General features: G+C 38.2%; 1 protein-coding gene across 3 annotated transcripts in view; it reads right to left on the bottom strand.

The window, feature by feature from the left end:
* Positions 1-23154, bottom strand: part of RBM26 (RNA binding motif protein 26) — a 62528-nt gene that overhangs the window by 5044 nt on the left and 34330 nt on the right. For all 3 annotated transcript variants that reach the window (XM_063126074.1, XM_063126073.1, XM_063126075.1), the window contains 9 exons: positions 18936-19010; positions 17312-17482; positions 16564-16668; positions 15134-15343; positions 13937-14023; positions 10555-10668; positions 6075-7191; positions 4070-4303; positions 3052-3131 (listed from right to left, as the gene is read on the bottom strand). In XM_063126074.1, coding sequence (XP_062982144.1) covers positions 7102-7191; positions 10555-10668; positions 13937-14023; positions 15134-15343; positions 16564-16668; positions 17312-17482; positions 18936-19010 — 852 coding nt within the window. In that variant the 3' untranslated portion in view covers positions 3052-3131; positions 4070-4303; positions 6075-7101. The remainder of the gene's footprint in view (positions 1-3051; positions 3132-4069; positions 4304-6074; positions 7192-10554; positions 10669-13936; positions 14024-15133; positions 15344-16563; positions 16669-17311; positions 17483-18935; positions 19011-23154) is intronic.

Here is a 23154-nt window from a genome sequence, read left to right as displayed (position 1 = left end):
CCTCTTCATTTACATGGAGCCCAACTCTGGGTGAGGAAGCCACCATAGAGCTTTCCATGGCGGGGGGGGGGGTGTTGGAGGGAGAGAAAACACACACTCAGGTTCCCCCCTTCCCCAGGCATAGCCATTTCTATGACCTCAGAGAGGCAGGGGAATCCACCATATGCTGTATTCTCTGGGATGCCTTTTAAACAAAATAAAAATCTTTTCTTTTAATTGCTTCTTGTGTCCTGCATTCACCCCCCCTACTCATGGTCAGCTTTCATAGGATCAATATTATTAAAGCTATTATCTGAAAAATGAAAGAATGACATGGGTGATGGAATGAGTAAATGAAAAAAATGGGGGGGGGGGGGAGAGTGACAGTAGAGTGCATAGAAACATGAATGAATTGCAGGCATGATGAGAAGCGGCCGAACAGTCAGAAAAAAATAGGAAAATGAAATGAATGGGAAGAGGAAAGGAGGCCAGAGTGCCGCCCCAACTATTACCCAGCATGCTTGGCTGTGAGATTTTAAGTTAATCAGGCTGAACTGTGCTGTCTTCAAGTTGCTGGTTGAAGCACGCTAGCTTAAGGCTAAGCTGTCCAAAGCATTACAATCCCGAGTAAGACATTGGGAACAATGAATTTTTTTTTCAATATCTTAACACATAGATAATGTTTTCTTAAATGGTCTTGGAGAGGATTTTTTTTTTTAAAAAAAACTGTTTAAAGACTGTCACAACAATATGAAAACGTAGCTGATCTTTATTTTTGAATTTTGGTGAACATGCAACTTTCCTGTCATTAAAAGGAGTGAAAATGCAGATTGCTGAAGAAAACGGTAAGAATACAAGCGACCATTTTTAATTTGAAGAGGGGTAGGCATGTTAGCCTGTTGCAGCAAAAACAATGAAGGGCCTTGTGGCACCTTAAAGGTGAACAAATTTATTATGGCCCAAGCTTTTGTGGTCCAGAGCCCAATTTGTCAGATACATGGAATGTCATTTAATTTGTGTCATTTTTTTTCTAGCAACTTGAAAGTCCACATTTTCAATTAATTTTACTTTACTGTAGCTTTACAGTTTGCAAAATCCCATGATCTGCGTGATGGACTGGAATGTGAGGTGCCAACTCTCACGCTAATAAATTCAATATAAACACTGAGAACCTTTTACTATGGCTTATGTGGAAAGATCAGAGGAAAGGAGTCAAACACTTGGTGTGGCTGGCTGGCTAGCTAGCAAGACAGCATTATGACCATCTGGAGATTATGTGAAGAGAAGTCAGAACTATTAACGGCAACTGGAAAACAAAACAGAAAATTGCACAGCTGTGGAATCTCTCTCTGTGGGATTAAATATTTTCTTCCTATTTACTGCGTTGTTTCTGTGTTTTGTACTCCCTTTAGCAGCTATATCAGTGAAGGAGAGATGATGTACTGTATGTGAAGGTAATAGCTCTGACTATTTAGAATTAGTAAGAGTTCTCCAAATGCCTTGTTGATCATGACACCATAATCAACTATAGATCATGACACCATAACCAACTATACATTTTCCAGGAAGCAACATAGTAGCTTACGAGGTTAGGACATTGGGTTAGCAAAATGATAACACCTGTAATCCCATTCTCTCAATAGCTCTCAAAGCCAAGCAGCCTGGACTTTTAACTTTCCATGAAACCCGTTTTTACATGTAGCCTTTGTAAAAAAAAAAATATGCAAAATATTGTGCATAGAAATGCATAAACATTCATTCATTGGTTTAGAAAGGCCCAAAAGAAGAGAAATGGACTTCAGATGAGTTGATAAGTGCAGGAAAATGAATTTGGCTTCACTTACATTAATGCAGTGCCCCCTAGCCTTCAAGAGAAAAAGTGTGCATATATATAGTACTGATCAGGCTTAAAATGTTTTTACTCCATTCTCAGATATGGCTGAAAGATATTCTTTTTGTTAGAAAGAAAGCTTTCCCTTAACTTTAAGAATACCTGCAATGGATGAATACTCTCAAAATCAAACATTCTAGCATCCTTTTGGCATTCGTCTACATCCTTGCTACAGATGATGTGCGTTAGCAAATGATGAAAACTTTCAATCAGGAAAAGCATGGCCCTGAGGGACTGTAACTGTCAAAGTGCACATATGAATCAAGTACTGATTTATCAATGTGAGCGTTACCATTCAAAAATATTTCAGCCAATTCCATCTTTTAAAGAGGGTTTTATATGTTTTCAAAGACTTAAAAACTTTACATTTAGCTGTTGGCAATTTTGAGCAATTTAATTTTTTGCTATATAACATCAACCAGAGGTAGAACAATTTACCCTCATAATTACATCTTCCAGATTCAACAGCAGTGCAGCAATGACCCTGTTCAGATGATACGCTAAGCCATGGTTAGGCTGCTAACCCTTTTGCTGCAAGCGTTTAGTGAGCATGGTTAAATCGTGATTATGTAGCCACCATGGTTAGGAATGGTTCACATGACACGCCAAGTCATGGTTCACATGACACGCTAAGCCATAACGGTTAGCTCAAAACACTTAACCATCATGGTTTACTGTGTCGTCTGAACAGGATCCATGTGTTTAACTTGAAACACAATGTTAGTGTTTAAGTGTTCTACACCATTAAAGGTGGCCTAAAAATAATTTTTCATATATTGATGGATGGATGGACAGATATTTGTTCTCATTTCAGGCACAGCTCCTACAGCTTTCAGTGAAACTAAAATGGATCTTGTCACACCTTCCTGTGCCATTAACCCAGGAGTAGGCTGGGAATACAGAAGAGCCATTTTGGCCTAACCATGGCTACACTTCATTCTATAGATGCCATTCTACAATGACATTTCTTGAACACCAGGGTTTCTGCCATGCCAAGTTTGGCAGGAAGGTGGAGAGGGAAGGAGAAATATTTAGTGAATAACTATTTAGAAGCAAATGTTAGGTCACTCTTTCTAGTGTGTAGTTTTATATAAACAGTTAAAATACAATTGTTAGATATGCCATGCTCTGGAGAGCTTATAAAAACTGACCGGTTATTTTGTAATTGCCTTAATATTTACCTTTTCCTCCTCTTAAGAAATTCTGGATGATTTTGTGGAAAGGGACAGGTCAGCCTTCCATATGTTGATCAACTGATTGCCTGAAGATTTTGGAGGGAAATAGAACAAAACATTATTAAGAGAGTTGAAACAAGCAACTGTGTCAGGAAGTTCAATTAGCACAAAATAAGCAACAAAGCGAGAGCCAATGTGGTGTAGTGGTTAGAGTGTTGGACTGCGACGTGGGAGATCTGGGTTTTAGTCTTCACTCAGCCACGAAGCTCACTGGGCAACTTTGGGCCAGTCACTGACTCTCAGCCTAACCGACCTCACAGGGTTGTTGTGAAAATAAAAAGGGAGTGGAGGAAGACCATGTAAGCCACCTTGGGTTCCTTGCAAGAGGAAAAAAAGGTGGGATATAAATGTAGCAGTAGTCGTCATTGTCATCATCATCATCATCATCATCATCCATTGTGAAGCTACAAAGAACTCAATGGAACATGCTTTTAGGATCATGCCAAGCAGCTCAAAAAGTGATTTTTAATCACGTTTGGCTGGTTTGCCAACAGCAGGCTATGGAATAAGTATATATCAAAGTTAAACCTCGGGATTGTATTCAATGTTAGTCCCACTTAGAGCAGATCTATTGAAAAGAAAGGGACTTAATTTAGTCTAACAGTGGATTTAATCAATTGGCCATAATCTCTGAAACTCTCCCAAATTTACATTGTCATTTTAATGAACAAACTCCATCACAAGAAATATAGGGAAACACCATTTTGGATAGCCCCCTGACCCTCCAGGGAGACCTTTTGAAAGTTCCATGAACATCTTTAAGTTAACCTATCATAGGATCCAAGCCCCTTGGTCCAAGTCCATTTAATGAAACAGGTTTCCAATGTGACACTGTAGTGAACATGTTCCTTGCCCTAGAAATGGAGCGTATACAATACAGTCGCAGGAACTGTTTCACTTTCACCTTCTTTTCAGAATAATCCCAAGGAACCTTTCAGAAAAGGGACATAAATGATAAACGTACCTAATTAAAATTAAGGGCACCTTCGGACATCATTTTCCAGGGGCAAAGCCTTTTATAGCATTCCATCTGTGTAGTAGTTTAAAATTTTCATTTAAAACTTTGCACTGGTTCAGCAATTCTGAGAAGTTGGCCAACTGCAGTGACCACAGACATTCTCCATTTTTCCATCATTGCTTATGAGACTCAAAAGTACAGGGAAATCTTTGAAGCTGAATACAGCAGTTTGGGAGTGACCTGAGGAATAGAAAAAAAACACATTTCAAGAGTATGTGGGTATTTTCGTAAGTGGCATGACAGTGTCTTATGCAAATGTCTCATTCGCTTCATAGCTGTTGACCACACAATGTAATAAATGTAGCTTGCAAAAGCACCCAGGGCTGCATCAGGAAACAAAAAAACATGGGTGAATTTAGATTACCATTTATCGATTAGGAATTTACAGTTTGCAGGTAATCATTCGGCTAAACTTCCCAGCAGTTAAGACAAAAATGGGTTAACTGCTGCATTAACCCCCAAACAAACCAGTGTTCTGGGTTTGCACGTCACACTTCACAACCTACAAAGGAGCAGGGCGTTGGTTGTGTGGTAAAACTAGAAGAGGCAGGTGTACTGCAGGTAGTGCCTGCTCTATCCTACCCATCCTCAATGACTCATAGTTTTTTTTAACTGAAGGTTTGTCATTACACACAAGCCAGGTCACTGAATAGCTTATTCAGAACTTTTTGAAAAATATGTTCTTAAAGTGAGTGCATTTTGTACAAAATAAAATGCAACGCCTCTATAGAAAAAGCTCTTCTTGCAAGCATTTACTACACACCTGTGGAATGTTAGTACAGTGGATATAACCTGGCAACTTCACAATTATTGAAATATATGGTTTCCCTTCAGTGAGGTTGTGGAATCATGTGCCTTCAAGATCATAGCCCTGGCTTTCTAAAAGTGCCTTCCTAAACATGATGCTCTTCAGATGTTCTGGGCTACATAAGAACATAGAAAGCTGCTTTATACTGTGACGGACCACTGGTCCATCTAGACCAGTATTGTTGACACTGTCTGGCAGCAGGATTTCAGGCAGCAACTTTTCCAGTTCTGCCTGGAGTTACTGTGAATTGAACTCGGGACTTTCTGCATTCAAACCATGTACTTTACCAACTGAGCTATGGTCCCTTTCACTAAAACTCCCAGCATTCCTGACCATATACCATGCTGGTTGAGGCTCATGGGAGTTGAAGTCCAAACATCTAGCAGGCACCAAGTTGGGGAAGACTGATCAAGAAACGACATTTCTAGTGTACGTCAGTGGTTTGTCTCCCAATGTAATTAAAGGAAGCTCATGGAAACAATGCTTCCAGTTCCCTCCTTGCTGTTGTAGCCCACTGTAACCCACAAAAAGCTTCTCTGGCGGATCGTTGGGGGGACGGGCACTCTTGAACAGTGTGAGAGGTGCATGGGAGAGGAGGGACAGGCCTTCCATAAACATCCTTAAGGTAACTTATCTTAGGGTTCAACCCAGATATTGGGGTGATTTCTCCCTTCTGGAGCAGAGCCACCACAACCCACCCCATATTGTTCCAGAGGGCCGCTTGAACCTCCAGAAATACCATTTTTGTGTGTCGGGGGGGGGCACACAGGTTGCTGCAGAAGGAAAAAGCTTTATTATCTCTTTAAATGTAGCACTTAAAATTGGGGGGAGGATGCAGAAAGCGGGAAGTGCAAAATAAGCGCATTATAATCTGTTGTGAAATTGCAGCTTCAAGATGGGAAGGGACAGGCAGGTAGGCCCTCTCAGCCTGGCTGGGGCCAATTGTTTCTAAGTTCTTCCCTAGGATAAATTCCATCAGAAGCTATCCCACCCTCCTTAGTTTTTAAGCAATTTAACTGGACGTCTGCATATTCATGTTACTCCTTTCTTCTACTGTGCCTTACACCCAATTAAACTATAAACCCTTTCGATTCTTTGTTCATTTTTTGTACTTAAAAAGGAATAAATAAAATTAATACCTACCGGTTTCTCAACCCATTTTACTATATTTCTTTAAGCTTGAGTTTCACCACACAAGGAGCAGGTTCTCTTCAGTTCCCAGGATATGAGAGCGATTGTCTAATCCTTGAGCAAGAATTCTCAAAGCCTCATTTCTGAAGTTAGGTAGCCACTTTGCCCTAAAGTGTGCTTCAAAAGATTTTGAGCACGCAGTATATACGTAAGCTAAGCATATGGCTTCAATGCCTTGTTTTCTATAGTTTTATTGTTTATGAAGTTGAAAAAGTGACAGTGATTCAGCTCTTTTTTTGAGTATGGGGTGGGGTGGGGTTGCCACTTGGAATGGTCTCATTCTTTTTTTTTCTTTTAATTTTTTTTCTCCGTTATCATGGGCTATAGTATAACTTCATTATTGCTTTTTTTTCCTCTTTTTTTTTTTAAGACCATTCCATTTCTTTATTTTTTTATACATCTTAAAGGTGATAAGGAGATATATGTAAAGCAGTCATACACTGTATCATTAAAACTCATACGTAAAATACGTACACAAATCCAACAAAAGGCTAGTACATAGTAAAGCCTAAGCATACTACTATGCAATATTATGAATACATAACTTTAGAGAGATTTCAGTTTAGTACTGTTATCTATCATTTCTGAAAACATTCACAAAGATCTTAAATGCAAATTTTCATTCCATATTTGGAATAAAACAAAACAAAAATTAGCTATGTTATAACAACTGTTGGTCATTTGGTTGTGTGACCAATTCTTTAAATTACAAAGAATCCAAAGAATTCTGTAATGTTTCCATAGAAGTAATAAAAACATTGCATATGTTCCTAATATGATGTCTTTAGCAATCATTTACCGAAATGTAAATGCAACTTGAACATCAATCACTCAAAATACAGGATCAATCAGCCACTTGTGTCTTATCTGAAACCCATCACTTTCACCCAAACTCCTTGTAGTACAAATATGCAAAAGTACATTAGGAAATGCTAATGCAACACAGGTACAGTTCTAGCGTTGTCAATAATAAGCTGAATCATCTTCTCCAAGAACGAGATTCATTGTCGTCGTCATCTTCATCATCATCTTGAAGCAATGAGTCATCTACCAAGGATTCTTCCTGAAACTACAAAGGAAATGCTTAATAAGACATGAGTGGACAACATGCACTCCACTAACTAAAAGAGGATGCAGTATTTCAGGACTTTTAAGACTCTGTAAATTGCTACTGCAACTCGAAAAAATGGGGAAACAGACTGATTGAGTTAGGATGACACTGCAGTGTGAATGATGAGCCATGGTGCCCATGGGCATTAGGCTGTGTATGCAACCTCTGCTTGGAGGATGTTGTGTCATGTGAACCCATCGAGCATGGGTTATGTGAGGGTTAAACAACACTCACATAACCCTAAATCATACCATGGGGTCATGGGAGGATTGCACCTCGAGTAGGGGCTTCACATCCAAATTGGCAGCCAGATACACAACCTCACTGTGGGTTAAATAACCCACAATCAGCTGCCACGTCATGTGAACAAGCCCAGCATCTTTGAAAATCGAAGTGTTAATATCTTCCATCAAAAGTATTGATTTCAAGTTAGCAAAAATCTCTATCAACCAAGAGACACACATCTCATGTTGAGATTCTAGTATTTATATCAAGCTGTTATGCTGTTACAAACTGTACAATCATTAACATCTTTGATTGATTATGTAAGTGACCAACTCTTACCTGTTTTCCCAGTCAGAAAACAAAGGCTAATATCTAAAATGGCTTCCATAGCCCGGACTAAAAAAGACTGAAGGTCACAGTGGGCATGTTATGTGCAGGGGTCTCTGTACGCCCAAGTGAGGGCTCAGGCTCACACACATTCCCCTCTTCCTGTCACAAAGATTAGTTTCACTTCATCCAATTACTGGTTTTGTCATTACCCAAAAATCAGGAATTATAATTTGAAACGAACTCTAGTTTCTATACAGCTTGGGACCAGGCTGCTTGAAAGACTGCCTTTCAGTCTTTGGGAGAGGCCTTTCTTTCAGTTTGGTAGCAACACAAGAGAGGGCCTTATCGATGGCTGCTCCCAGGTGTGGAACTCCCTGCCAAGGGAGGCTAGGGTGGTTCCTTCTCTGCTGTCCTTCCACCAGCAGGCAAACACATTTTTATTCAAGCAGCCTTTGGTGTGTAAGCTGGTCTGTTGGGTTGGGTGCTGTTTTTTCTGTTATTGTTGTGTTTTTAATTGTGTTCCTAGAATCGCAAGCCACCTAATTGCCATTTCCTTGGTAGAAAGGAGGGGTACAAATCAAATCAAATCAACCAATAAACAGTTTGCTAAAAGAGTCAATAATTTTAAAAAAAACAGGGTTGTTTCTGGATTATTTAGCAACTGATGAGTTTGTTTAAATCATAAATCTGGGGTTGCAAATAACATGCCACAATTTGAGGAAAGTGACACTAAACTTTTCAGGAGTCCTCCTGTCTTTGCCAGGCATGCAGAGCTCATGCCCACAATGCTAAATCTTAGCTTTGTGTTATGTGAGAATGTGGCGAATAGCTCAGTTTGGACATAATCCTAAACCATAATTTAGCATTATGCTAACAATCCTTTAACTTGTGTGTTCCTCTCTCCTCTTCCAGCATGGCAGCAAGGAGGAGATAGAAAGATTTTGCTTCTGTTTTAGACTAAACACAATTTGTTGTTATGTGTGAGCCTAGACAAACTGGGGTAGTCTTGGCTTGCATGAACAAGCCAACTTTAAATTGTGGGTTAATTATCAGATCAACCATAGTTAACATTAACCACAGTTCCAGGTTCACACATAATAAATGAGTTAGTAGAGAATGGAAGTGGAAGCTTCCAACTGCCTCCTTGCAGGAACATTGGAAGATGAGAAGGAAAAATATAAGCTCAAAGCTCACTCATGTAACACCAAACATCATATATTTGAACCCAACCATTCTGTGTAATAGTGACCAGCCCAAATGAGGTTCACTAGAGTTGAAGTCCTATGTTTTCTAAACATACAGGGCAATATCCAAGCAGGCTGCTCCACAAACAGGGCCTACTGTAGATTCTGTTCTGAAAGTACTGCCCGCCTCCTGAGCAATGGGGATTTAGCGCCTTGAAATGAGCGGAAATGCTTGTTTCTGGATTGGGACAGGTTGGCAGAGCTTCCTTATGTGAGCTCTTCCTGCCCCGTTCCAGAAACAAGTGTTTTTGCTTCTTTCTGGTTCCTAGAGGAAGCACTAAATCTCTGTTGGGCAAGCAGTGGGTGCCACTTGCAGAATGGAATCAGTGGTGGCCCCGCTTGTGCAACAGCCTGCTTGGATACTGCCCACAACACAATAGCAATCAGGTGGATGCATAAATTCTTAATTTAATCACCTGCATTTAAACCTGATTGTCCTCTTGCTGCATGCTCAGAGAATACACACTGTCTAACAAACCCATTTTTACAAATCTGTAAGTTCTTCAAGGACAGGGACCTATCCACACATTTTCTGCTTTTTCTACTAGTTTTTTGGACAGGGTGGAACAGAACCTGAAAGAAGCACGCACACAAGCTCAGGCTGTCCTACTGTACCAAAATATCCCCAGTCACAAAAAGCAACTTCAGGAATTTATTTAAACAAACGTAACCTTTTTGCAATTAACATATACTACTAGAGTTCAGAACTAGAGACAATCAATTCTGGGTGAGAAGTTATAAAAGTAATTTTCACAAATGAAATATGCATCTTCTAGGACGTTCTTACACAAAGGTCAGAGCTGAAGACCATAAATAATAGAAAATGTCCTGACACTGGAACAGCAACTCTGACAAAATTTATGATGAAAGCTGTGTAGATAGATTCTCACTTACAATTTACTCTACAGCTAATACATTTAGGAGCAGTTGATTACAAACATTCTATTTCAGTACTCCTAGATGTCTGTGCTAGAAACAGTAGTGAGCTTTTATCTTAGGAAAAACTGACATTTAAGAAATGCAAAGTGCTTGAGAAAACTTTGACTGGAAATCCATTACATATGGGAAATTATTGAAGAACAGAGGGGCCTAGTACATTAATAGCAGAAGAGAGCATAAAGTAATACAACCTGGTTTATTTATTTACAATATTTATATACCACTCCCCATTCAAAATTTCGGAGCAGTGTACAAGACAAAATACAATAAAAACAGAATAAAACACTTTAAAATAGATTTTAAAAGAAGCAAAATGTTCAGGGAACCAGAAAGAAGCCAATACATGTAAACCAGAAAGATGTCAATACATGTAGGACAGGAATCATGGCTTAATAGATCATCTTTTAAGAATATGAACTAGTAAAAGAAAGAATTTTCAAAATATAGGTACTCTATGTTCTGTGTCAATTGCTGTGATACGAACCACAAACCATATTAGTACTGTGAAACTACCAAGAGGCAGAAGAGACCAAAGCAGCAGAAAGTGACTTTAAAAAAACTTTCTGTAAAGGCACACACTTACTTCTTCTTCATCTGGCTCTGTCTCCTCTGTTTCCACTGCTGACATATTTATGACCGGCTTGTTCCAGGCCAACTTCAGGTCTTGCCCTTTGAATCTAGCTCCATGGATAGCAGCCTAAAAGGGAACATAAGAAGAGTCATGCAATAGCATCCTCCTGGTGTTATGTAAGCATACTGCCTCTGATATTGGAGGTAGCATATACTGTGACCAGAAGCCATTGATAGCTTTATCCTCCATGAATTTGTCTAGTCCTCTTTTAAAGCCATCCAAATTGGTGGCTGTCACTACAACTCATGAAAGCAAATTCCATAGTGTAACTATGCGTTGTGTGAAGAAGTGCTTCCTTTTTTATGTCCTGAAACTCCCACCAATCAGTTTCAAGGAATGTCCCCAAGTTCTAATATTATATGAGAGAGAGAGAGAGAGAGAGAGAGAGGGAGAGAGAGAGAGAGAGAGGATTTCCTATCTACTTTCTCCACGCCATGTTTAATTTTGTACACGTCTATCATGTCTCCATTTATTCACCTTTTTTCCCCCTAAGCTAACCAACACCAGATATTATAACCTTCCTTCATAGGAAGAAGTTGCTCCAGCCCCTTGATAATTTTAGCTGCCCTTTTTCCAACTCTACAATAGTATGGGTTGTCATTAAATTGTGGGTGAATTGTACAAAGAAACAGGGTTCACAACCCATCAATAAACCATAGGTTCTCTTCCTGGGATGTTCATGGTTAACAACCCATCGTTAAACACAGTGCAGGATTCACACATAATGATAATCCGCAAGTTAGCAACAACTCAAGATTCAATGACAACCCACACTCAGGGTTGTTACATGCAAACCAGGCCTCTGGATTAATTGTGTGTTAAATAACCCACAATTGGCCTAAGAACTAACTGAATGTTAATTGTGGCGTTGTTTGACCGACAGACCACGTTTGGAAAAGAGGGCGGCGTTTGATGGCAATTCATGAATTTACTTGTTATTAACTAAGTGCCTTAGGCCACTTAGTTAATAACAACCAATGAATACCTTGATGTCAAGGTAACAACCAATGAATGCAGCAATTGTAGATTGTTGATGCATATTGGAAGCAGCTCTTGCACAGTGGCTAATGAATTAACCAACAAATTGTCACTGAACACTATCATTACATTACGTACCAATTGGAGGTTGCATATTCAAAACAGTGACAATACACAATCCTGGCAAATCACGGGTTAATTAACCATGATTTGCCACTGTTACATGACAACTGGGTCTGTGTGTTCAAGGGATTTCTGGATTTGTCTTTCTAGAACTACAATTCACTTCATCACATGGCAAGCCACTTTTGAAACTGACCATCAAAATCAGTTTGTGATATGGCATCGGTGTTTGCTGTTGAGAGAAAATAAAAATCCCACTTGGCATGCTCGATCCTGACCCCAGTTTTCAATGCCAGTGTGACTACAGGTGTTCGCTAGAGTGTAGTGTAGGCTTAGTATTATATCATAGATTACCAGATGTTATCTTCACACAGAAGTTTAAAATCAAACATGGATTCAAGACTTTTCAGATTTTTTAAAACAATGCCTCTTTATATCAAGAGAGCACAATACAATGAAAAAAATGAACTTAGGAAGTTCTGAATTATTTCAAGATGCAGGTAACATACTGTAAAAAGCAACCAATGGTTACTGAACAATCTCCTCATTGGTGTTTTGCTTCTGAAATATTGATAATTTTTAATCTTCATATATTACTACTATCCAAAATAAGTTATCCTGAAAATAAAACCAGTTGATGTAAAAAAAAAAAAAAACTTAGTGAATATAACGTCTTCTGCTGAAAAGCATTCCATTTTCTGCAAAGGCTTGGTAATTGAAATGTAAAAAAAAAAAATTTAACCTATGGGATATTCATGCCTTCTTAAGTACCAGATGCATTAAGTGGCTGCTTTGGAAATAGTATGTTCAAATTAAAGTAACATGAACTAGCATAAATCAGCGTTAGCAACATTCCGAAATAACTGCCACAGTCACAAAAGATTTATAGTACAATCTGAAAGTACAGCATAATGTGAAATGTGGAAACAATTACATGTTCAATGACATCTGAACATGAATTGTGTGATATTAAAGTCCCCAGGTATAAATTTTAAATCTGTACATATAAATTTATGATAAATTTTAAAAGATTCCACGCCTATTAAAATACAGCTAAGGAGGGTTTTTTTGTCCGTGGTCTCATCACAATGTCACAAACTGGAATTTTAAATAATACTTATATATGACATTTGAGTTCAGAAACAACTTGTAATCTTTGAAAGAAATTACTGCAACATAAAAATGCAACATTTGATGACTAGGGAACCCTCCTCTCCCAAGCTGATATGCACATGACCATAAAACTTAAACCTTTTTCATTCAAGGCAATAATATATTAGTTACCATTCCTTCAAAGAAAGCTTTAGAGATTAACTTTTACTACCAATTACTATTTAAAATGTATTTGATTTACTAACAGCTAGAAACTGAACATGCAGATTTTTGATTTATACATATGAACTTTTTTTGTTGGTGGTTTTGTTGCTCTGCTTCTGTTTCAGAAATTATCCACATTCATTGCTTAATAAACTTACATAACTTCGAAACTGAGAATAGTGCACAAGAAAAAACTTTTTATGATCCCATATTATGCATGACATAATAAAACAGGTTATTCAATTTATTGTATACATTCATGCTTTTAGTTTCATTTTCGGGGTAAGGGTCTTTCCAAAGAAATTTGTCACAGATTTTTTTTTTGTACAAAACATTTTTTTTAATCATTCAATGGCAAAATACTACCAAAATTTACCACTTTTTAGAGATTGCAATTTTAGGATCCTAATATTCATAAATGGGAAAATAATGCAACAAGGAATCCATACGGAAGCTCTAGCACTGATAACTTTTATGACACACATTTCCTCTTGCTTTTTCATCTTCAAGTAAAATCTGACATAGAAAACTAAGCCAAAGAAAACTCCAGTGTACTAAAAGTTAATAATAAATAGAACACAGGCCAATGTTTCCAACTTCTCTAGGCTACCAAAAAAAGGGCTAAAGAAAAGTGGGAAATTACATTTCCAGAAATTCTTCATTGCAGCTACCCACTCTTGACCATCTCTCCCCCAGTATCTTAGATTGTGATACAAAAATATGAGGCAGGGACTTCTCTTTTCTATTGTCCCGCTTATTTAATGTAAGCTAGAATAAAACTGTGAATGAAAAAAGAAAACCTTAGTGATACAATTATATGGAACAGAGAGCCCCCTATATAATAATATTTAAACACAGGTAAATTCAACCTTGCCTTTTAATATGAAAGCCACTTAGAAAAAAAGGATAAACTTACGGCTTCAGCATCTCCTCTTGTCTTGAAAGTAATCACTGCGTGGAGAGATGAGTCATCTATCTGGCAGTCTTCAATTTCACCATATTGCTTTTTAAGAGGAAGAAAATTGTCAACTAGTTGAAATATTTCTTCTACATGCAAATGCTAGGCTCATGGGATGGAAAGACTATTAAGAGTCCTGGCTTGACAATGTGACCTAATGATCCCAAATCTACTATTCTACTATGACAGCTGCAGAACCCAAAACACTTCAGCAAAGTTTTAAAAATAGGGAAACTGAAGAATGTGCCATGAAACATAATCCAACTTAAAGATCAGGGAAAAGAGAAATTCAATTTTGAACAAATTACATCCAGCACTCTGTTTATGAAGCTTATAACATTCCAAAGAAGAGTCCAAGAATGTCATACATTAGCTATGCTTGAAGTTCAACCCGGAACTTTGCTTGATCTGGACTCTGGATCAAAAGACAAGTCATTTTTTAGTTCTCAAAATAACTCATGTGAGGCTACTTTAAGCTAGAGCTATTTGACAATGAACTCCTGGTAGGAAAACCTAGGCATCATTTGTTTTATTCAGGAAATGACAGTGTACACTGGCTTTGCTGTGCGACAGACACACAGACCCATGGTTTTCTGTTGGTTTAACCACTGGGTTGTTTAGCCCCTAAACAACTTATCGGTTTGGGTTCACACAGCACACTCACAACCTTTGATCAGGCCAATCAGAGATTGTTTACAGAAAATGAAAGCAGCATTAATCCATGATTTGCTGCTGTGACGTGTGAATTTGCCAATATAGTTGCAACACCCCACCCTCCAAACTGAGATAATTCTCATGTAGAAAAATCATGATATGAGAAGCATCTATTAGTTGTATCTCTTTGAATAATCATTGCTTTTTACCTTTTTAGCGCAGACAGACAAGTCCAGAAAGGCATTAAAGCAAACCTGCTGTACATCTGTAAGAATCAGCCTTCCCTGTCTTTTACCATCCTCTCCTGCTCTTTTTCACATGACTTTCCATGACCTTAGAAATGTATTATAGTATTTCCTAATCTAAGGCATTCCAGAAGTTCGATATAAATTTGAACCCTTTGGCCAGGCATTTCATTTTCACTGCCTAAACTGTCATAGAAGGTTAGATCGCCAAGACATGCCCCATTCAGATCAGAAGAAAGGTGGAACTTGTACATACCGCAAAATGAGGAAGGAGATCTTCTCGGTCATTCTCTGTAAATGCAGAGATTTCAAGTGCCCTCGGACGATGGTCCACCACATCATGAACAGAAACTCCTCTTCCTCGACCCCGTCCTCGTCCTCCCCTACCTCTCCCACGACAGACACCACGACCTCTGGTGTGAAGTCCTCTCCCACGACCTGAGGAAAGAATTCCTCGCTTCGCAGCCTAGCAAGTAACAACAAAGTTCAGTGCTCATACAAGCCCAAGTGCTTAATATACATTATTATAGTTGTTGCTGTTATTACTGTAATCCTTACAACAACTGATTATTAGCCCCATATTGCAGATGAGGGCTCAGAGAAAGAGAATGAAATGCCACATAAGGCTACCTAGTCTATGGCAGAGGTGAGATTTGAACCAAAAATTTCCTAATTCATAGCTTAGTCCTTTAGCTACTATACCAGCTGTTTTTAAAGAACACTGAAACTAAAACAGATACATTTAGAGGAAATTTATGTAACAACGTTCACACTGAAAGCAAGGAGCCTAGGAACTCTTGTCCACAATGACCTTCAAACATTCCAGAAACCTGTGTTTACCCGTTGATCTTTTCCCATAATCCACGTAAGTGAATGTCAGACTGTTTTTTCTTGGTGCTTGTTCATGCACGTCCCATTTAGAAATACTGTATGCATGATGGGGCAACAGACTCTCATGATCACCCCCAGCCTATGTATGTTGTATAGAGTCAGGGGGGTAAGGCAGGCAGAAAAGAGTTCCTTGAGGCTTTTACCTACTTTTTATTTCTCTGTTCATTGGGACAACATGACAGCTATATGTGGTGCCTGCAAGTTATCTAACAGGGAAGCAAATGCCAAAATGAATATTGGAGATGGTAAGACCACTTCCAAAGAAATGAAATTTGAAAGAGAATTAATAAAGTTGGCATTACATCCTGCTTGATGTTCGTATGGTTTGCAAACACACCTCCAGACTTTTATCACAGTCATGTGCTTTAAAGGGACCAAAGCAACTATTTTGGATGAGATGGCCTTCTGCCATACAATACAATAACTCTAGGATTAATACAGACCCATTTTGGTTAATATATTATTAGCATGCCCACACTCTTTTAAAAGCAATGAATCCTTGGGGGTGGGGGGAAAGGCAGTTCAATGAATGGTTACCAGTTCTAAACACCAACAGCACCATCTATGGGCACATTTTAAAAATGCATATGCTGCTCACAATGTTGCACCAGATGACTTATATTTAGAGACAAGAATTGCTGGCAGACAAGTGCATAAAAGTGAAAAGAGGGCTAGGATCTCTCTATTCCAAGAGAAGAGACTCACTAATGTCTTTTAAAACAATCTATACACTATGCAGATGATTCTGGTGAAGTAAAAAGGCAGCACTGATCATCAACACTGAAATAAACTTACTTCAAGCTGCAGTTCTGTGTACTTTCTTCTTAGTTCAGTAATCTCTTCCCCAGCCTGCATCTTCTTATACAAGTCCAACTCTGTATCCAGTAGCTCTTTTTGCATCTAAGGAGTTACTAAAACAATTTAGTATCCATTTCTTAACCCCAATGGAAAAACACAGCATTAAATAACCACTGGTATATTACAATGGGGCGGGTCCTCAGCAAAGACATTAGTAGACCTCTAGGTGAAGGAAGATTGCTAATTGAGCAGAAGGGCTCACTTTTTTTTCTTTTAAATGGGGACAGAAACTAAGGTCCAAGAGCTGCTTTTGTGCATGAGAAAATTGTAAAACCAGCAGGATAAAGCAGTTTTCGATTATCACAATGCTCCTCTTTCCACAAAACACACATAAAGAAAACTGTGGTGTCAAGAACACCTTGGGATATGGCATAACCTAGTTATTTGTCATGACCAGGTAGAAGGTGAATGGTGTAGGGATAAAGTACTGGACATGGATGGTGAAGACATGAGTTCAAACCCTGTTTGACCATAAAACTCACTTGGTGGTTTTAGGCAAGACATTACCTCTTTGCTTAATATACTTTTTGAGACTGTTGTGAAAGATCTTTGAAGGAAGGGCAAGACACAAGTGTGATCAAGACATTTCTTTCAGCCACTTTAGCAACTTTAGACATTATAACAGAATTAAGTTTTATTTTTTAAAGCAGACTAAAGTGATTTAAAAAGAACAATATCTGAATACCTGTGTCTTTGTTTTCATGTTTTTCAGTGGAGTGCTTGCTGGAGAAGAGACTCCTTTCAATTCATCCTTTAATTTGGTGATACTATTAGTCAAAGTCTCCAGAGTTTTCATGATTTCGGCCTTGTCCTCTGACTTCATCGTTTTATTCTTCTCCAGCTTTGAAATCAGCATCTATTGAAATAACACATATTAATACTGGGAATCTTTTGCAAGAGCACCATTTCTCATCTTCAAGATATACAAAAAAACCCCATTTCTATAAATCCCCAACCTGCATGCAAGTTAAGTTCATTTTCCTCCAGACACAGACTAATATGGAAACTTGCAAAGTATCGAAGCTGGCCTGAATACGATCCACTAAAAACAGCTGAAATGGTGGCAGGAGAGGGAGATTTGATACCAATTCTGAGAGTGTAAGAAGAGCTATGCCAGAGCAGACCTAGGGTCTGTCTAAGTCCAGCATTCTGTTCATAGTGGCTGAATAGCTGTCTGTGGGAAACCCACAAGTAGGACATCAGTGAAATAGCACTCTCTCTCTCATGCTCCCCAGAATCTAGAGTACTACCTCTGATACTGAAGGTAGCATTTAGCTATCGTGACTAGTAGCCACTGATAGCTTTATTCTCCATGAATTTGCCTAATCCCCTTTTAAACCCACCCAAATTGGTGGCCATTATATCTTGTGAAAGTGAATTCCATACTGTAATTATGAGCTGCGTGAAGAAGTATTTCCTTTTATTTGTCCTGAACCTCCCACAAATCATCTTCATGGGAGGACCCCGGCTTCTAGTATTATGAGAGAGAGAGAGAGAGAGAGGGGGGGGGGGGAGAGAGAGAGAGAGAGGGAGAGAGAGAGAGAGTCTCCCTATCCACTTCCTCCACACCATGCATAATTTTTATAACTTTATCATGTCTCCCCACATTAGCCATTCTGTAATGTAAGCAATCCCAGAAGTTGTAACCTTTCCTCACAGAACAGTTGCTCCTGCCCCTTGGATCATATTAGTTGCCCCTTTCTGTTTCCAATTCTACAATATCCCTTTTTAGGTGCAGCGACCAGACCAGTACATGGTATTCTAAGTGAGATCACACCATAGCCTTGTATAAGGGCAGTATGATATTAGCAGTTTTATTTTTCAATTTCTTTCCTAATTATGCCTAACATGGAATTTTCCTTCCTCCCACCCATCCCCAGCAGCTGCACACTGGTTGACATTTGCATTGAGCTGTCCACCACAACCCTTAGATCACTTTCTTGATTAGTCCTTGCTAGCTCAGATCCCATCAGCTTATATGTAAAGTTGGGATGTTTTTCTCCAACTTGCATCACTTTACACTTGCTTACATTGAACCGCATTTGCCATTTTGATGCCCATTCTCCCAGTTTGGAGATCCTTTTGAAGTGCTTCACATTCCCTTTTTGTTTTAAACAAAAACCACCCAAATTTTACATACTTTTTTGGATCCGATGACCACTGAGAACACAAGAAAGCTTTGTGTCTTATCAGAAACTCCACTTAGATGCTTTTACAATACAGAATTTTACTGTGACATAACTAGCACTTACATCACGCTTCATTGCTGTTTTTCAGTAGTAATCCAACCACAGTAATGTTTACGTTACCTTTTGTGTTTCAATGTGCTTTTCTAAGATCTCTTGCTTTTTCTTTCTCACATCTTGCTGAAGTCGTAGTGCCTCCTGCAAGCATAAAAAACATGAACATCTCACTATCTTATAAAAATTAAACTGCCTCCAACTATCTTTGCTGCTGAAAATGGCTATTGAGTAATTCACACCAAAGTTAAAATTTTGACTCATTTACCCATGTGTTCTCCAATTTAGGGCATCCATCATTATGCATGGAGAATAAGCTAATAATGTGGAAAAAACTGGGGCGCAACTGGGGTTTCTTTTCTTACCAACTTTTGTTATAATTGGCACCGACAGACCAACTTGAATGAAAACACCACTTGCAGTAAATACAGTTATTTAATTTAAAAGATATTTTTGGACCAGATACTTCTTTACATCTGTTCCTCTGGATGCTGCATAGATTCTATTACCAAGTTAAACAGAAACATATTAATTTAGAACCATCCCCAAACCCTCTGAAGAAAAATAGGCAATCGTTTGACAATTCAAAATGAAGAAATGCTAACACGTTTAAGATGTGTGCACGTTTAAATCTCTTCATTGGCTTCCAATTCACTTCAGAATCCAATATAAACTTCTCCTGTTAACCTTCAAAGCTTTTCACGGTCTAGCTCCTTCCTATCTCTCCTCTCTCATCTCACACTATTGCCCCGCTCGTGCTCTTCGCTCCTCTGATGCCATGTTTCTCGCCTGCCCAAGGGCCTCTACTTCCCTTGCTCGGCTTCGTCCATTTTCGTCTGCTGCCCCTTACGCCTGGAACGCTCTTCCAGAACATTTGAGAACTACAAGTTCAACCACAGCTTTTAAAGCTCAACTAAAAACTTTTCTTTTTCCTAAAGCTTTTAAAACTTGATGTTGTGCAGACTTCTACTGTTACTTTCTACTGTTAGTTTTTCCCTACCCTGTGCCTGCTTACCCTTCCCTGTACCTGTTGGCATTCTCTTCCCCTCCTTATTGTTTTACTATGATTTTATTAGATTGTAAGCCTATGCGGCAGAGTCTTGCTATTTACTGTTTTACTCTGTACAGCACCATGTACATTGATGGTGCTATATAAATAAATAATAATAATAATAATAATAATAAGATATGTTCCAAAGATATCCCTACATTTTACATAGATTTCATCACTGAATCTATTTTGGATGTACTGGACCAACAAGAATCTAGCAGAGGAAAGTAAAATATCTACAGTACAATGCTTCACTGATGTCACGCATCACCCTCCTGGCATGACAAGGGATATTTAATTCTGCATTGTTCAAGCTAGGAGTCTATAGAGTATTTCCTATAATTTTGAATGTAGAGGACATATGTTATGGTTAATCTGCAAGTTTCTGGTGAGTAAAAACTACCTTGAAATATTGGGAAGGTAATGTCAAATCAAATATATGGGCTTTCCAATTTATACATATTAGCAGCCCAAGAGAAATTAATATTAAACATTGCAAGAATGCAATTACATTTGGACTGCTTTCTTAGACTATTATTTTGAAATATTTCCTTTCTTTGTTTAACTTCCCCTGACTCTTAGAATATTAAATAGCAAACTGACTTGTTTTATTTAATATAAAATATAAATATTTGCTTATCAAGGTTGTAACTGAATACTTTCATACATTTTAAAATAATAAAAGTGATTAACAGGAAGATTTCTGCCAGGTTGGGTTAGCAATGACAGTCAAGTTCTTCAATTGCATAACTATAAAGTACATATGAACCCCCTACCCCAAACTTTTAAAAGTATGAATTAGGGGAAAACATCACTATAACTTTCATAGATTTCTCTTATAAAACAACATAAACCACTGAACTATCTGCACCATCATGACTCTTAACGGCAGATGACACATATCCCAAAGGTATCTGGAAAAAGAGATATGAACTCTTCAAAGTGAAATTTTATATTCTGATTTAAGTCACACTACCACAAACTCGTTCGCCTTTAACTAAGTAGCAATTTTATCTGACAAATATATGAAAGGCATACTAAGAAACTAGAGTAATTCTCCCCCCACCCCTGGTTCCCTCAGTAATGTTAACAATGAACTAACATAACAAGATATAACACAACAGACTGAGGTCTAGCAATTATGGGTTAATATAGATCACTTCCCTTAATGAAGGAATCTGAATATTTGGTCTCTGGGAGTGATCAAACTAGCCTATAGAATTAGTACATTAATGTGCTTAGCTAGTAAAACCAGACCTTTGCAAATGGAAGCCAATGTTGTTCACATCTGTACTGTAATCTAACAGAAATGTGATGAAATAAGAAGACCCTATCATATTATTTTAACTGAATGTCATTTTGATTATTTTTCTGTGGTTATAAAGGCCAATTGCTGAAACAAATCTGATCTGAACAGCTATGATATAAAGAAATTATCATGCTAACTTTCTACTGTGAATGTCTGAATTGGTTAATATAAATACTACATTTGTAAAGAATCAAACTGATGTTTTGAAAGCAGATATATACAAATCCCCCCCTTTTTAGAACAAACCCACAGATATTTGATAATACTGCATAAATTTAAGGACAAGACATCAATGGTTAAAATCCAGGGTAAGCCCTAGAGTAGACCCACTGAAATTAATAAGACTTAAATTAGTCATGACTCACTTAAATCCATTTCAATGGGTCTACTCTAAGTAGAACGTACATGAATTTTACCCAATGTTTTTAAAGTTGTATTATGCATAGTAGTCCTTTCTGGCTGTAGGGATGAAGGAGATAAAGTTCTATGACAGTTTTACTGTGCCGTAATTGTAAAAGCTCACCAGAATGACAAATACTACACAGGAGAACAACCACAGAGGCTGCATCTCCTGATAAACCTTACCAGCTACATTCCTCATTTGAAATTCTAAATGGCTCAGTTCAGACAACACATTAGTCAACACAGTGTGAAAACTCCACTCAACAGTTGAGTTTTTAGGGGGTACTCCCCAAACAAGATGTTCTAACTCCACCGTTTATGACTGTGGGCTACTGTGGAGTTGAGTAAAATCCATTGTGATGTCTGATTGACAGTTCCTCCGCCCCCTCTCCTCCCCGTCCTCCAGATGGTATCCCATCAGCCACTACTGTGAAAAAACAATCCCGGTGGCTCTCCTAGAGCGGCACTCACTCGTTTCACTGATCCTGCCAGGGAACTCTGTAGCCAGTGGGAAAAGTCAACTCAACACAACGGAAAACTCCACAGAGTCCACCACACAATGGTTGGGCAGGAACTCTTCTCGGCACAGCGTGGATATTCTTTGTGGAGTTTTCCCACCAGACAACACATTTCTCAATAGCACTGTAAAAACTCCACCATAGAGAAATGTGTTGCCTGAACTGAACCATCATCTGCTCAAGCACTCAAAGAAATGGTCATGTTTTCAGCAAATTTCAAGAACTAATTACTTTCCTCTGATAAACCATGTTTGTTTGGATGAAAAAACTAACATTTCTAACTTTTCTTATAGGAATATAAGATTACAATGCACTTTTCTGAGACTTATTTACTAAGACAGTTCAGAAGAACACTATGCAGAATGCAATCTGTTTGCCGCAAATAGGTTGTAAAAGAAAGACCCTTAACAGAAAATGTTGGTATAACAGTGTTTGTTTCATCCTCATCCAAATCAAACAGAAATGGAAATAGCATCATCTCTAAGGATAATGTGGAAATGTAAAAAAAAGTTTAGAAAAAAGCAAGAGCTCAAGGCAGAGAATCTTTCCTAGGAAAAGGATAAAAAGATCAGGATTGTTTAATTTTAGAAGAGGGAGATAAATAAAGGAGAAGAGGGTATAAGGTCAAAAGCAAAAAACAAAGAAGCACATTAATAGAAATCAGAAAAAATAGTCCACCATGTCATGAAAAAAACAGAGACCATCAAAAACCTACACAGCAGGAAAAGTAGCACTGAATACGTAACCACTGTAACACGACACAAAAGAAGTTTGTTATGTTCTGCCCTGAGATATTTAGAGAAACAAAGCAATATTAAACTGTCTTAAGAGCACAACTATTTAAAATGGTTATAATATTGGTGGTAAATTGGCATTGAAAGTATAAAGCCTTTAAAAGGAGCATCCTCTGTGGTCTCCTGGTTGTACAAATGAAGGGTATAACATTTTAGCAGGCCAGATATATTTTTTAAAAATGCCGTTATGGATTATAACTACTCAGTATTGGAA

The sequence above is a fragment of the Elgaria multicarinata genome, chromosome 5, assembly GCF_023053635.1.
Source record: "Elgaria multicarinata webbii isolate HBS135686 ecotype San Diego chromosome 5, rElgMul1.1.pri, whole genome shotgun sequence".
In the NCBI taxonomy this organism is placed as follows: domain Eukaryota; kingdom Metazoa; phylum Chordata; class Lepidosauria; order Squamata; family Anguidae; genus Elgaria; species Elgaria multicarinata.
The sequence above is the reverse complement of the archived record's forward strand: the minus strand, read 5'-3'. Positions and strand labels throughout refer to the sequence as shown.